Genomic DNA, 15,259 nt, shown 5'->3' with positions numbered 1-15,259 from the left:
CCCTCACGCCACCTCTCCGTGCTTCTGGCCCACAGCCACCGCCTGCCTAGTCTGTGCTCCGGAAGGGGTGCTCCGGCACTGAGATGGCTGGGAGGACCCCTCGGGGCTCCTACTTCCCCACGGCCTTGGAGGCGCGAAGCATGTGGGCCCCGCACTGTGTTCAGGCTGTGCTGCCCTCCCACACGCTCTGTCGGCCTGGGCCCACATCCCGCACTCAGGGCAACTGCCTGCTCCGTGCTCAGGAGTCACTTTTGACTGTGCTCAGGGAGCCGAGTGGTGCTGGGATTGAACCCGGGCCTCCTGCCCGCAGAGCCCGTGCTCCAGGCTGCCGAGCCGTCTCTCTGTCCAGCTCTTCAAAGCACAAACAAGAGGCAGCAACAACTCCTCTCCTGCTTTCCTGCAGACGTAGAGAGCGAGGAAAAGCGAACCCGGCTTGGGGGAACAGGCGGAGGTACCCCCGAAACTAAGAAGGCTCTGCTCCCTGAACATTCGTTTACTTTGACTCCACACATCTCCCAGAGAGCCGAGAAAGCAGCAGCTAGGAAGGGCGTCCTGGCAGAAAACACAGCAGGGGAAAATAGCTCAAACTCGAGAGGACGGGACAAACAGGGTACAAAAATTTTGGCGCAAGTCATTGCAATGAGACAACCATCTGTCTTGATTCAATTACACGCCGAATTCACAGTTTGCTTCATTATCACAGCTTCTGAACGGTGCACAAAAATAAAAGTATTGTCTACCTATCACCCAATATGTTGGCTAGATAGGCACTGGTGATTTCTAAGTACCGACGGCGGGAAGGTTCTGGACACAGCCAGTCCGCAAACACAGAGATCCCTCCGGCCTCATTACTCACAGGGCCGAACTAAGAGCCTTTCTCCCCCTGGCTTCAGGGGTATTAGTGTCCCCCTGGCCACACGGCACAGGCTAAGGCAAACTCGGTCACGCTGTGCCCAAGAATGGATCCGTCCCAAAGCAGCAGTTAGAAATTTTTGGCTGTGACATCAGGGATGTACGGGAAGGTAAAGGCAAGGCTGGTTTTGTCGGGGGTCGACGTGGCAGTGATGAGAACTGAGGTCCAAGTCTATCGGTGCTTCTTTCAACAGCGCCCCTCAGCACCCCAGGTGGGGCCAAAGAAAAAATGTGTGTGGGACCCTGTGTTCCCCCACTTCTCCCGGATGGAGATGAGGGGCACAGTATACGACAGGCCATAGAAACCAGAAAGCGTGCCCGAGGGGAGCAGCCCCACAGAAAACAGGAAGTGAACTCTCAGCCTCACTCCAGCACGGCCCAACAGTCGGGAGACCCCCTCAGAAGGAAGACCTCACACTCTGGTGCAGAGGACAGATGCTGCAGCTTCCGGTAAGGCTAGCAGTCACGGGGAGGGATTCTCCCGGCAGACACCTTCCATCCCCCGTTACCGCGGGCACAAGAAGCGTTTTTGAGGCTCAGACGGTGCGAGTCTTTCCTTCATGGGGACCTGACAGCTCGGGCACCACCACCAGGTTGCACTCAGGGGGTGCATCTGGGGGGCCCACAGGCTGCAGTCCTGGGGACGGGCTCCCCTCAGAGAGCCGATGGCTTCCCTTCCAGACGACTAGGTTCCCCTCCTCCTCAAGAACAAGTTAAAAGGTGAAAGGTCCACGGGACCATGACAGAAAATAAATCTGACAGTAGACACAGGGGCCAGGAATACTGCCCCAGAGTTGGCAGCCTGTCTCCTGAGCTGGGGAGAAGGCAGCTGGGATAGAGAAGGGAGCACTAAGTCAACGATGGCTGGAGGGATCGCTCGGGATGGGAGATGCGTGCTGAAAGAGACAAAGGACCAAACGCGATGGCCTCTCAGCATCTATCCTGCAAACCATAATGCCCCAAAGTAGAGAGAGTGTGGGGGAAATAGTCTGCCATGGAGGCAGGAGGAGGGTTGGCAAGGGAGGGGGTAAGACTGGGGACACTGGTGGTGGAGAATGTGCACTGGTGGAGGGATGGGTGGTCGATCACTGTATGACTGAAACTCAAACATGAAAGCTTATAACTGCATCTCACGGTGATTCAATAGAGAGAGGAAAAAAAAGAAAAGAAATCTGGGGGAAACAATGGCCGTGGTCTCCATCCTAAGGCCCTAACTGTGGTGACTGGTGGCCGGAAAGGCGAAGGGGTGGGCAGGGAGCGACCCGAGAGGGGTGTGAGACACGCCGACGCGGGACTAGTGCACATGGCTCCCACCCGGCGGGGAGATTCTTCCTGAGCGAAACCATGGAAGCCAACGCTTGACCCATTTCTCAGATGTCCGCAGCCATGCGGCCGTGGGAAATCAAGCTGTTTCTCCGAGACGCCTTCCTGGAAGTGTCTCGACTGAGGGCCTCTCTAGGGCGGCGGGGAAGATGACATCTGTATTCATTTAGACCAGAAAACAGAAAAGACCCAGGAACCTTGGTGGCCGGGACGAGAACACCACATCCCAAACGCACCTCCCCAGGTCGCCCACTGGCTCTGCAGAGCATGCATCTCGTAAGAGAATTCCATCTAGAATGTCTAAGGAGTTTTTACAACTCAAGACCCAAAAGACCACATCCCTGACAAGGAAGAATTCACAGACACTGTGTTCCTCCTGGACACATAGCACAGCACCCTTGTGTCCCCTGGGTACTGCTGGGTGTGGCCACAATAATAATAATAATAATAATAATAATAATAATAATAATAATAATAATACATGCTAAATGGACAAACAATTCAATTTTTAAAAGTGGGGGAAGGATTTTAATAGACATACAATAAGCACACAAAAAATAGGCTCAACATCACCAGTCATTAGGGAAACGCAAATTAACACCACAATGAAATGGTAGCTCACACCCCGGTTGATGGCTATACTAAAAAAGACAGACAATCCCAGTTCTGGCAAGGAAGTGGAGAAATTGGAACTCTCATGCTGCACCAGTGAGAAGGTGAAGCAACACGATTGCTATGGAAAACAACTTGGCAGTCCCTCAAAACGTGAAACAGTCGCCACTCAACCTGGCAATCCTACTCCGAGCTACACTTTCAAGAGAGCCCAAACATATGTCCACTAAGAAATTCAGCAGCCAAGAGTTGGCCAACACTCAAATTTCCTCCCTGGATGAATGAAATGTGGCATTATCCACTTTATACCACGTATAAAAATGTGCATTACATCATTCGAATAACCCCCGCTAGAATAGTACTCAGCCATAAAAAGGAAGACTGCACTGGTACACAGAACAACACAGATGGTCCTTCACAGCACTTCACGAGATGAAAGAAGCCAGTTCCAAATTATCACATAGACACAAGAGCGGGCAGAACAGGCAAACCTATTGGAACAGGTAACAGGTGAGGACTGAGGGGTGAACAGGAATAGTCATCAAGTCTCTTTGGAGGGAAATTTAAATGTTCTTTAATTTTTAGATGCAACAACGGCCACACAATGCTGCAAATATGTTTTATTATTTGCTTTGTTTGAAATTCCACCAGATTTTTATTTTATTCTCCTGTCTAATTTTATTTGGGCACTCTGATTTTGAGTTGCAAATCAAATGGATAAACCTTACAGTATGTGAATTCTACCTTAAATAAAGACGCTTTTGAAGAGTTGGATGACGAAGGCAATAGGAAGAAAGAGCATCACATTTGGTCTTCAGAAGGCAGCACGCGGGGTGGGGATGGGACTGAATGGTTAGCCAGGGGGAGGGGGTGCTGAGTGGGGGTACGGTGTTCTTCAGGGACCCCCCTCAGTAACCGTACTGTGAACTACGGTGCCAGCGTTATATAAAAGTGTCTGCCACAGAGGCAGGCTGGTGGGTGGGAGGGAAACGGCGGGGGAAGGGGTAGCGTTGGTGGAGGCAGGTGGACACTTGTGAAGGGGTTGGTGTCGGAACACTGCACGACTGAAACCCAGGCATGGATAATTTTGTAATCTATGGTGACTAAACAGAAAACATTACTTAAAAGAATGGAATGGTGCTTTAGAGAACAAGATCAGCCTCGTACCCTGTTGCCCAAAGCGGGTACTTGGCCCACCCAGGTTAGGAGCATTGGTACAGTGGGGGTGGCGTGGGAGGTGGGAGTGTGGGGGGGGGCACCACGGAGTGATGACTGTATTATTTTCTGAAAAAGGGGCTGTAGGCCTAATCACTAATATCTGGTCTGGAATTCCCTCTATAACACAAAAATCTGTAAGATACAAATTCTTAGAAAAATTTTAGTATTTTAAAATGCATTTAAGAATGTCTCCAGGTGCTCAACACCAACTGGAGTGGGGATGGGGAGTATGGTGTAAGCGCAGACCAATCAGACGGCGCCACGCAGACATTTCACTCTGCCTCACTGTTCACGACCAGGTATTGGATGATAAATATGAGATAAATAGCCAGTATTGGGGCTGGAGTGATAGCACAGCAGGGAGGGCGTTTGCCTTGCATGCGGCCGACCTGGGTTTGATTCCCAGCATCCCATATGGTCCCTTGAGCACTGCCAGGAGTAATTCCTGAGTGCAGAGCCAGGAGTAGCCCCTGTGCATTGCCGGGTGTGATCCAAAAAGGAAAAAAAAAAAAGAAAAGAAAAGAAGCCAGTGTTAGTTAAATATATGAGTGAGATCCTTTTCCTGCTGATACTTCGCAAATGACTCTCTTTCACATAGCTTTGCGACCAGGCCCCCCGCTGTTGACTGGGGCTCTGAGCTTTCCTTTCAGCCTGCCTAAGCCAGTAGACTCACAAAGAACTAAGGAGCTGGCCTCTCGTCTTCTCTTTCTCCCTTAGAGAACTTGTACGTTTGAAGCCAACAAATGCAAAATGACATTAATATAAAACGAAACCACGTACCTCCTAATCACACAGATGATCTTATTAGTCACATGGCATCTAAGGTTTGAGGAACAACAATTTTCCAATGGTGACATATTAATAACACAGTGAATAGTTTTGGCTGGAGAAATTACTCCACTAAAATCCAAAGTTCTTCATGAGGAATTCTTTAAAATCTATTCCATGCTTCTCACATGTTCTTTGGTATGGCGCTGAGGGAGGTAGAGGGGGTGCGCATTTGAAGATATTGGGGGACATTTCTCATCATAAAAGAATGCCGGCATTGGCATGTTATATATTAAAAGTTGACAGAAAATAAAGCCCAAACAAAACAAAACATGAAAAATAAGTAGTACTTTTTTCACAGCCAAAATAGTACTTCACCACTAATGGCCCCTTGATGTATCAGGTATATGTACCCTTCTGAAATAAAGGTTCTCAGATACCATTATTTCATAATAAAATCAAGAGTCTCCACTGGAGAGTGATGGTTCTTCTTAAAAAGTTAAATATGCACTTCACAGAACACTGCTTCCTGAGAGCCTCAATGTAGAGCACTCCAAATGGATCTAACTGATTTCTCCAATTCACCCATTTCTTCAACAGTGTTTCTCAAAACTTCTCCATCAAGATCCCTCCCAAGGTTCGCAGAGACCCGGGCAGCTGAGCTCCAATCTGATGCTCAACAAGGCCCAGCAGAGGGCTCAAGACCAAGCAGGCCAAGACTTAGTTGAAGACTTAACACTTGCCTTTCTGTCCTCCAGGGACGCCAGGTGGAGAAGCTCTGACTCGACACACTCAGCCCAGGGCTGGGGAGGCAAAACCCTGGCCAGGCAGGTGTTCCGAGACTCCGCCAGAGAGGAAATCACCCCGCAAAGGTGAGCACACAGCCCGGGCAGCACCTCAACTGCAGCAACGCCCCGTCTGCTTCTGCTTGTCTTCCGTGCCCCACGCCCACTCCTGCCCCCTCCCCAGACACATTTCTGAAAATTACTTTTCCCTCCCCGTGTGCCCATCAGCCCCCACATGGAAGGATCCACCGGAGGGTCCGAGTTCAGAGCCGGAGTGGGAACTTGTGACTGAGACATTTTTCTGTTCATTCATCATTATCCACCAGAGAGGCTGGGTAACAAAAATGGTCCATTTGATGCTAACGGAGAGGAGAAGTGGAGAGAGGGAAATTCTTGCTCTCCCTTGGGTCCTCTACTACTGCGCTTCTGTAGAGGAACCTTGATGATGGGTTCCATAAATCCACCCCAATTTTGTATTCTGTTCCCTTTTTCTTGCCTATGACGGTTGAATAAACCTGATTCACTACCCAAGGGACTCTGATTAAAACTGCTTAAATAAAATTTCCATCTACAGGGGCTCTCTGCATCAGTTCACCCCAGAGGTGAACTTCCCCTTAAAACTTCATCCTACCCCAGTTCACCTGCTTCTGAGCATCCTCAAGCGGAAGCCCTCTCTGATGAGGTGAATCCCAGAGCCCTCATCTCTGTGGAAGCCACAGCCTGCCTCACTTCCTCTCCAAGAGCCAGCGATGAGTCCTATTTCTCTCCAAGCCCCAGCCAGGGAGAGGTGAGTAGCTAGCAGAGCTGAATACACGTCCATCTGGCTTCCTTCTCTGAGTACAGAAACGAGGAAAGCACCAGTTTGTTTGAAACAAAGGTCTGCAAGGTCTTCACTGCTGGGCACCATGGATCCACTCTGAGAAGGGTGTTGTGAAGTGATCGCACTGGCGAGTGAACCCAACAGAGTGTAATCACACAAACCCGGAAGGTAGAACTTGGTACACATGCCTGGTCACAGGGCACAGAGGACTGGGACCACTCACTGCTGTGTGCGTGGTCTGTCACAAACAGAAACAGGCTTGATTGACTCATCAGATCATACACAACAGAACTTTATTCAACCATTCAACCAAGAGAAGCAAGTCTGAAAGCAAGTCTGACCATGTTGCACAACATGGATGGGCTTGGGAGGTAGTCCAAGTGAAATAGGTAGAGAAATAAACATACTATAAGCTCACCTGTCTATCGAATCTAAGACAACAACAACAAAACAATAACAAGAAGCTAATAGAGATCGAGAACAGAATATTCCTGGAGGCCTGGGAGAGGGGAGGGCAAGACGAAGGTAGAGCAAGTGGTAAGAGGTATTATATTCTTATTATAAAATCAAAAGTGCTGAGCATGTCCGCAGAGCACAGTGGCTACAGTTAATGATGCTCTTTGGAACATTTGAAAATTTCTAAGACGCGGCCCTTAAACTTCTCAACGTAGGAAAACAATGAACTACTAAGAGTTTGTGGTAACAGATGGAACTTATGGTGGTGATCATTTCACAGTACAAATACTGAACTGTGCTAATAAGATTATTAGCAAGTTAGGTTAAACTAGCAGACTATTACGTCAGTGTCAATTCAAAGTAGAAATTTGAAATCTGAGGGGAAAAAAACCATAAAAAATAAATCAAGGTCTGGGGGCTGGAGCTATAGCACAGCGGGTAGGGTGTTTGTCTTGCATGTGGCCAGGTTTGATTCCCAGCATCCCATATGGTCCCCTGAGCATCGCCAGAAATAATTCCTGAGTGCAGAGCCAGGAGTAACCCCTGTGCATCGCCAGGTGTGACCCAAAAAGGAAAAATAAATAAATAAATAAATAAATAAATAAATAAATAAATAAATAAATAAATAAAATCAAGGTCTAATATGAAGTCTTTTATGTTAAATAAATTCTAGTGTTGCATTTTTCATTCATGTTTCTGAATCCCACCAGCCTTCCCAACTCTTTGGTAGGATTTGAGTTTGTTGTTGTTGTTGTTTTGCTTTTTGGGTCACACCCAGTGATGTTCAGGGCTTACTACTGCTTCTGCACTCAGAAATTACTGCGGGTGGTGCCAGGAAGACCATTTGGAATGCTGGGGATCAAACCCGGGTCGGCCGTGTGCAAGGCAAATGCCCTGCCCTCTGTGCTCTCTCTCCGGCACCTGGGATTTTTATTTTAAAATAACCTTCTCACCTGCTGCTTCTGGGCACAGCCACGCCCTCGGCACCTCTGAGAGCTGCATCCCACCTGCTCCTGTGAGGTGTCAGGGAGAGGGGAGGCCGTTCTTTGTCTCCTGAGTCCAGTTAGTCTAGCAGAGACAGAGCAGAGAGCAGGTCCTGTCTCCTTCAGCACCCTATCACACCTGCCATAGCTCGTCTGTTTCAGAAGTTTCCAAGGTGTCTAGACACAGCAAAATCCGAGTGTTCAGAGCAGATCTGAGTCCCCTGTGAGGTGTCGGAGCGCCTCTGGGCGGAACGTCAGGACCGTGGCCTCCAGCAACTCCGACTTCTGGGAATCACCTTTGGCAACGCTACCCAGAGCGGAGAGACTGATTATCTTGGCGGCCTTGTCTCGCACAACAACAGGTGGTCACAGGCATCCCGGGGTTCCCCCCAACGGGCTGCTTTCCTCACTGTCACCACTTGGCTGGGCCCAGTTGACAGGCACTTGACTTTCTAACTCACAACTAGAAATAGAACCTCAGGTGCAGAAAGGAAGAAAAGTCTGGGAAATACACTGCACCTCACTGTAGCACTGTCGTCCCGTTGTTCATTGATTTGCTCGAGCGGGCACCAGTAACGTCTCCATTGTGAGACTTGTTGTTACTGTTTCTGGAGTATCGAATACACCACGGGTAGCTTGCCAGGCTCTGCCGTGCAGGTGGTATACTCTTGATAGCTTGCCGGCCTCTCTGAGAGGGACGGAGGAATCAAACCTGGGTTGGCCGCGTGCAAGGCAAACACCCTACCTGCTGTGCTATTGCTCCAGTCCTGGAAAACACACAGTTAATAAAACCATAGCCTCATCTCTAACTTGTCTGATTTCCCCCATAAAACATAAATAAGACCATGGAAAACAATATACCTGCCGAGGGCTTTCCTCAGAGGGACATGTCACGTGATGTTGGCTGAGCCAAGTAAGTGCCCAGTGTCCATCCGGAAGGAGTTCTCATCAATTCATTTAAAAGTGTAAAGGAAGCAACCCAAATCACGGAGTTGTTTCCTTTTACTCATTCAACGGGAAGACTGAAAGGCCCTACCCTTCAGACCACGACTTCTACCTCTAGGAAAAACCTAACAGAGTAGAAACATCCTTTCATTCCTTCTCCGAGCCGGGGGGAAATGCCTGATAATGCACAGGACACTCTCTCCCCTTCCCCTGACTGGCAGGACAGAAGACTGCAAGTGACCACAGTGAGTCAGGGGGGACCAGGGAGGTGGCCTGGGAGCAGCCCTGACAATCCCATGTTGAGGGGGAATGAGTTCTGCTGGTGTCCTGAGAGGGACAGGGAACGTCATGGAAAACGAGGCTCAGAAGACATGGACAGGTCTTGACTTGGATGTCTTTCGTGGCCGGAGCACTGAGATTGCTAAGATTACGCCTGGAGGATAGAGGTTCCCCCGACACCTGCCTTCTTCCGAGACCGTAGACCAGCAATTAGCGGCTTTGATATCCATGTGAAACCTGATAAAGAACGGGTTTGCTTTGCAGCTGACAAATGAGAAGAAATTTGTTTTGCAGTCCCACGTCTTTTCAGGGAGAAGAAGCTTCCAAGCCTGTCCAAGCCTGTCTGAAGTCAGGGGGAGCAGAGAAGCCCCAGCTCCAAGCCTCCATCACTTTGTGAATAGCCTCGACACTCTGCACTGCTTCCGACAGAACCAGACTCATCTCCGGGGTAGGGTTTGCCAGGCTGTTTCCTGCTCTAAGTCTCACACACCCAGAATGCTGGAGAAGCTTTTCAGGGCAAGAGCAATAGTCATCTTCGTCTTGGAATCAGTTTTCATTTCTGCCCACAAAACCGGGCACCTCTGGAAATACATTCGATCACTGCTGAATGCCACAATATGTGGGCTCACTGAACCCAACATCAACATTGAGAAGAGCTCCTGTTATCTAAAAACACAAACACATGTGCGAGGCTGAATGGCTATGTCCTACTGGACACTCTTATTTCTGTCTAGAAAATGATTTCCTATATTGGAGTCTCACTGCATCATCCAAAGGGTTTAGATACAATGCTTTCTCTTCTTTTGTTTTTTGGCTTTTTCGGGTCACATCCGTGAAGCTCAGGGGTTGCTTCTGGCTCTGCACTCACGAATGACTCCTGGATGTGCTCGGGGGACCATATGGGATGCTGGGGGTCTAACCCAGGTAGGCTGCGTGCAAGGTAAACACCCTCTCCACTGTGCTATAGCTCCGGCCCCTACAATGCTTTCTTTAAGGAGCAACTTCCCGAAAGTCCCACTTCAGCATAGGACCCGCTCAGACACCTGCTCAGCTTCCTCTCCCCACCACACCCGTTGCCCGGCAAACTCCACGGAAGAATGACTCTATCCAGCCAGCAGAGGACAGAGGCACTGTCAGAATTAGGATTGGCACAGAAAGGCTCGGCACGGGGAGACCAACAAAGGTGTGTTGGGACTGAGTAGGAAAGCAACAGCAGACGACTCTCAGTGAGGAATTTAACATGAGAGAGAAGCTTCAAATAGACCTCAAAATCCTGGCTTGCCGCCAAACAAACAAACAAACAAACAAACAAGTCCTGGTTGAAACAACAGTTTTTAAAGTGCTCAGCTTTCTGCACTCAGCACATTCTTTCATATAATTAAAATGTTAATGAATATTAATATATCTTAGTGAATCACTGTGAGATAGTTACAGACTTATACACTTTCATGATTACATTTCTGTCATACAATGACCGAGTCCCCATCCCTCCACCAGTGCCTATTCCCCACCACCAATGTTCCCAGTCTCCTCCCGCCTCTGCAGCAGACACATTCCCTTTCACTCTCTCTCTCCTTTTGGGTGTTATGGTTCGAGATACAGGTAGTAAGAGGCCATCATGTTTGGTCTCTAGTCTGCTTTCAGCACGCATCTCCCTTCCCAAGCAAGCCCTCCACGCATCATCCACTTCGTGGTCCCTTCTCTATCCCAGCTGCCTTTTCCTCCCGCACGTGAGACTCAGCACGTTCCTGCTAGATCTTCCATTGTAAAGCAGAAGTCGCACTATCACTACAATGTGTAGAGAAACGGGCCTGTGACAAGGATGGAATCGTGTATTATGCGTTATCTGTAACAAATCATGTTCCCCTGAAGTCCCCGTGTGTTGTGCATTATTATTAAGGGAAAGAATTCTTAACCCCACCAACTGGCAAATACAGGAATTTCAGCTGCTCTGATATAATGATCCTAAGTAAATCACTATTCATTTCTTACTTTCCAACCTACTGGTCAACCAGAAACGCAGTCAGACTCGCTAATTAAATTACAGGGAAGGAGTCTCCCTAATGCATTTCTTGCCTTCATTTTCCAGGCACAAGTTACAAACGGAAAATAGCTTTTGGTTCATATTAGCATTTTGAATACAGATTCTATAAATTTTTTTCTAAGCGAGAATGGAATTGGTAAATATTATTATTGATGGAGCTTTCCTGTCCACATTCTGGATCCTACTTTTAAATCACTTCAATTCTACACCATCTAAAGGGGTTGGGGGTAGATAGGAATCAGTGGGAAATAATCCAAAATACACCTATTTCCAATTGCAACCTATTTTCCCCTACATTTGGCAGGCTATGCTAACATGTGGAGACTAATAAAAAAATTATTCATTCATGTTTAGAACTCAAATTGATTAATTAATGTGACATCCCAGAATGAAATTTTCTATTCATAAAAAGCTCACTGCTACTCAATTGTAATTACTTCTTCAAGGTGCCACCGTAACTACTTATTAAGTTAAGGAAAATATTTTGAATGGCTCTTAAAGAATATAACATAAACATACACACAAAAATGCAAGGTCCTCTCTTTGAAAAGAACAGATATTTGGACAAATTAGCAGCAGCACTAATATTATTATTAGGCTTAATAGATATTAGGTCTAATATATACATAATATGTATTATTAGGTCCAATCTAGCATTATTATTAGGTCTAATATATTAGCACGTCTGATATTATTAAATTCTGTTTAAACAACAACCTGTGCCATCTTAGAAATCAGAGCTGTTTTCAGCCCCACGCAGGAAGAGAGAGCCCTATTTAATCAGACAGCTGAGGTTCACAGACACAACCCGCAAATCAGGAATTCAAGCCCAATAATCCCAACGCTCTTTTTAATTTGCTTTTTGGGTCCCACCTGGAGATGCACAGGGGTTATTCCTGGCTCTGCACTCAGGAATTACTCCTGGCGGTGTTCAGGGAGACCATATGGGATGCCGGGAATCGAACCCGGGTCGACAGCGTGCAAGGCAAATACCCTACCCGCTGTGCTATCAATCCAGTCCCTAATCCCAACGCGCTTGACTTCCTGTAGTTATGTAAGCATGAAGGTCCTAGCAACCCAGGCTGGAAGTGCCCCAGGGGGTGGACCTGCTGAGACAGTGAGTGTTTTGGAATAAACCACGCACCTGATAACTTCATGAGAAGTTCTGATGCTGCTTTGACGGACATATCCCGCCTTAGGACATTCCCCTTCCCCTCCTGGGCCTTCAGCGTGTCCTCAGCGATGCCTGGGGCCGGCACATCTGCTTCTGGACTGAACACGTAGCTGGACCGGGACACGGTGGCACCCAGTGCCTCCTCGTCCTTGGGCTCCTCTTTCACTTTGAAATGAAGGTTCATGGGCTCCTTCTGATTTGCAGCTGTCAAGAAAAAGAAAGGGATCATAGACACATACATATCGAGGGGCCACGGTCTGTCTTAGCAGCCCCAGCCCGGCCCCCGGACTTCATGAAGTATGGAATGCACAATCTCTCTAAGAGCAGGAAGACCCACATCTGATCAAAACAGACGGACACCCAGCACAGAATGACGATGAGGCACTGAGAGTGTAGCCCTCGGAAGGTCAGATGCCTGCGATTGGAAGACGGGCTCCCTCTCCAAACTGCCTGGGCCTTGGTATCTTTGGCTTCTGAAAGCCTTTCCTCTATATGTCTCCTCAACCTCTTCTCTCCCTCCCTAAACTGATGATGAAAGAATGCTTCCAGGTGGTCATTCTCCCATCAACTAGGGAATGCAAACGGCAGTGAGAGGTACCCCTGAAATCAAAACCCTGCAGCGCTGTGGTACGGTGACAAAGGAGCATCCAAAGCCACGCTGTGAGCAGAGAGCAACCTCTACTCCCTCTGTATGTGGGCCGGCGCTTGGGCCTCAGACAGTCGGGCGTGCATCTGGTATAACATTTCTGAATCATGTCTGGGGCCCACGTCATCTCTGAGGCCACGAAGGGCCCTTTTCAAAGAAAACTTCCAATTTGGGACTAATTTGAGACTTAAGGGAGAAGTGGCAGAGATGGTTCAAAGAAGTCCCACATTGCCCTCACCCACATTCCCGAAGGTTAGCATCGCACAGAACCACAACAGGCTGGTCGGTCAGGGAGAAGAGAGTCCCAGGACTGTGATCGAAACTCCAGATTTCATTCCCATCTCGCCAGTGTTTCCACGCCTGCCCTTTTTCCATTTTTAGGCTGGTTGGTTGGCCTGGTGTGTGGTTAGGGTAGGGCCTATTACGGGATGGATTCTGTGGCTTGGGGTTACCGTGCCAAGTTCCAACTCTTAGCCCGCTGCAAAGGGGAACACAGAGCCCGGGAGAGACCAAAAAGGCAGAAAAACAGCCTCTTCTCTCTTGGTTATTTTCACAACTTTCACAAGCTGGTTCTCTTGGAAGGGCCCTCGGGTTGACACTGTAGGTTGGTTATACTGGGTGTCTGTCTTTTGAGAAAGACGATTTCAACCTCAGAGTGTTCTGAGTAATGCTTTATGGAATGAGTCTTCAGCCCATTCCTGCTTATCTAATGAAAACGAGGAAAGCAAATCCCCAGAGCAAATACCTATTACCCCTCGCCACCATCGTGCCCCAGCCAATACATAGGCATAAAGTCCCTTCATTCCATCTCGAGCCCTTTACGAATGTACATTCCCCCAGGGGGAGAGGGACACTGTGCAAGGACACAAGTTTAGCATGTGAAAACCCCCGAGTTTGATCCCTGGCTCCTTATGCCATGACCCGGCACCCCTCCAGCACAGCTGGGTATGGTCTCAATGGTTTGCAAGTACTACAGGGCTGGATCCATACAGATGTGCTAAACACCACCAACCGCATGGGTCATGCGACCCTCACTGAAAACAAACAAAAAAAAAAAAGGTGGGGGGAGGAGGGTGCTGGGAGACAGTACAGTAGTTAAGGAGCATGTGCCTGACCTGGGTTTGATTCCGGGCACGATTCAGTCCCCCCCAGGCAGCACCAGATGTTGCTCTAGCAGCCCCCAAGAGTGGCACTGGCACTGAGCACTGCCAGGTGGCCTGGGACCCCCACACTCTAGGGTCCCCAAGACGCTGCAAGCTCAGGTCCCTGTCTTGAGCCACTGCCCATTGGCCAAGTATCACCAGTGGGGCCCACGGGTCTTCTGAGAACCTCTGGTACATTTCACAAGGCTACACGGCACACCTGGACACTGGAACCCAGAAGACTGATGTCATATTTTGAAATTCTACGACCAGAAAGACACAGAAAGACCAAAGTCGAGACTAGAATCTTGTGCCTACCTCCACCACGTCATTGCTCCACCTCTGTGTTCAAACAACAGTAGGACATGACTGGGCCGTAAATCTCTGCTAAGATCCCACCTCCTCCACTAACTCTACGCCGACCACGTGGTTCAAAATTGCAATGCCCACCCCAACGTGGACCTTCATCTCTCACCAAAGTCTTCCTTTCTGTCCAGTACAGAGGAGAACCATTTGAATGGTGCCCGTCCCAAATTATGATGATGAAGAGCCCCAGCCCCCACTAAGATAATGTATGTCAGGGGCCAAGAGAACTGGCCAGTGGTTGGAAGTTTGCCACAAGAGTGTGTATGGGGTGAAGGGCAGGATAGGGAAAGGACCTATATGACACTAATACTTGGAAATGATCATTTTGGATAGGAACTGAGTGTTGAAAGCAGGTAAAGAGATACCTGATAACCTTTCGATATCTGTATGGCAAATCATAATGCCCATGGGGGGGGAGGGAGAGAGAGGTGGGGAGAGAGGCGGGGAATTGTCTGCCATTGACTGGGAACAGGCAGGGGAGAGGAAACTGGGGACAATGGTGATTTTTTTAATTGAAAAAGAAAAGTATATATATATATATATATATATATATTTTAGGGACAGGTATTGGAACATTATATGACTGAAACCCAATCAAGAACAACTTTGCAATTCTGTATTTCACTATGATTCAATTAAAAAAATTAAAATAAATAAAGGATAATGTTTGGGACCGGGGAGTGATTAGGCTCAATGAAGCTGGGAGGGTGGGGCCCTCATCCAAAATCAGCGGAGGCGTCAGGGACAGTCACAGGTCTAGAGAGATGACCTGTAGACAGGGGTCAG

The 15,259-nt window shown here is 48.4% G+C and overlaps 1 protein-coding gene across 6 annotated transcripts in view; it reads right to left on the bottom strand.

Moving 5' to 3' along the window:
• The window catches only part of ZNF827 (zinc finger protein 827), a 177,988-nt gene that overhangs the window by 91,655 nt on the left and 71,074 nt on the right, over positions 1-15,259 (bottom strand). For all 6 annotated transcript variants that reach the window (XM_055144333.1, XM_055144337.1, XM_055144335.1 and 3 more), the window contains exon 5: positions 12,290-12,523. In XM_055144333.1, coding sequence (XP_055000308.1) covers positions 12,290-12,523 — 234 coding nt within the window. The remainder of the gene's footprint in view (positions 1-12,289; positions 12,524-15,259) is intronic.

This window comes from Sorex araneus, chromosome 7 (genome assembly GCF_027595985.1).
Source record: "Sorex araneus isolate mSorAra2 chromosome 7, mSorAra2.pri, whole genome shotgun sequence".
Lineage (NCBI taxonomy): Eukaryota > Metazoa > Chordata > Mammalia > Eulipotyphla > Soricidae > Sorex > Sorex araneus.
Note: the sequence above shows the minus strand (reverse complement) of the source record. Positions and strands in the feature narration are given on the sequence as shown.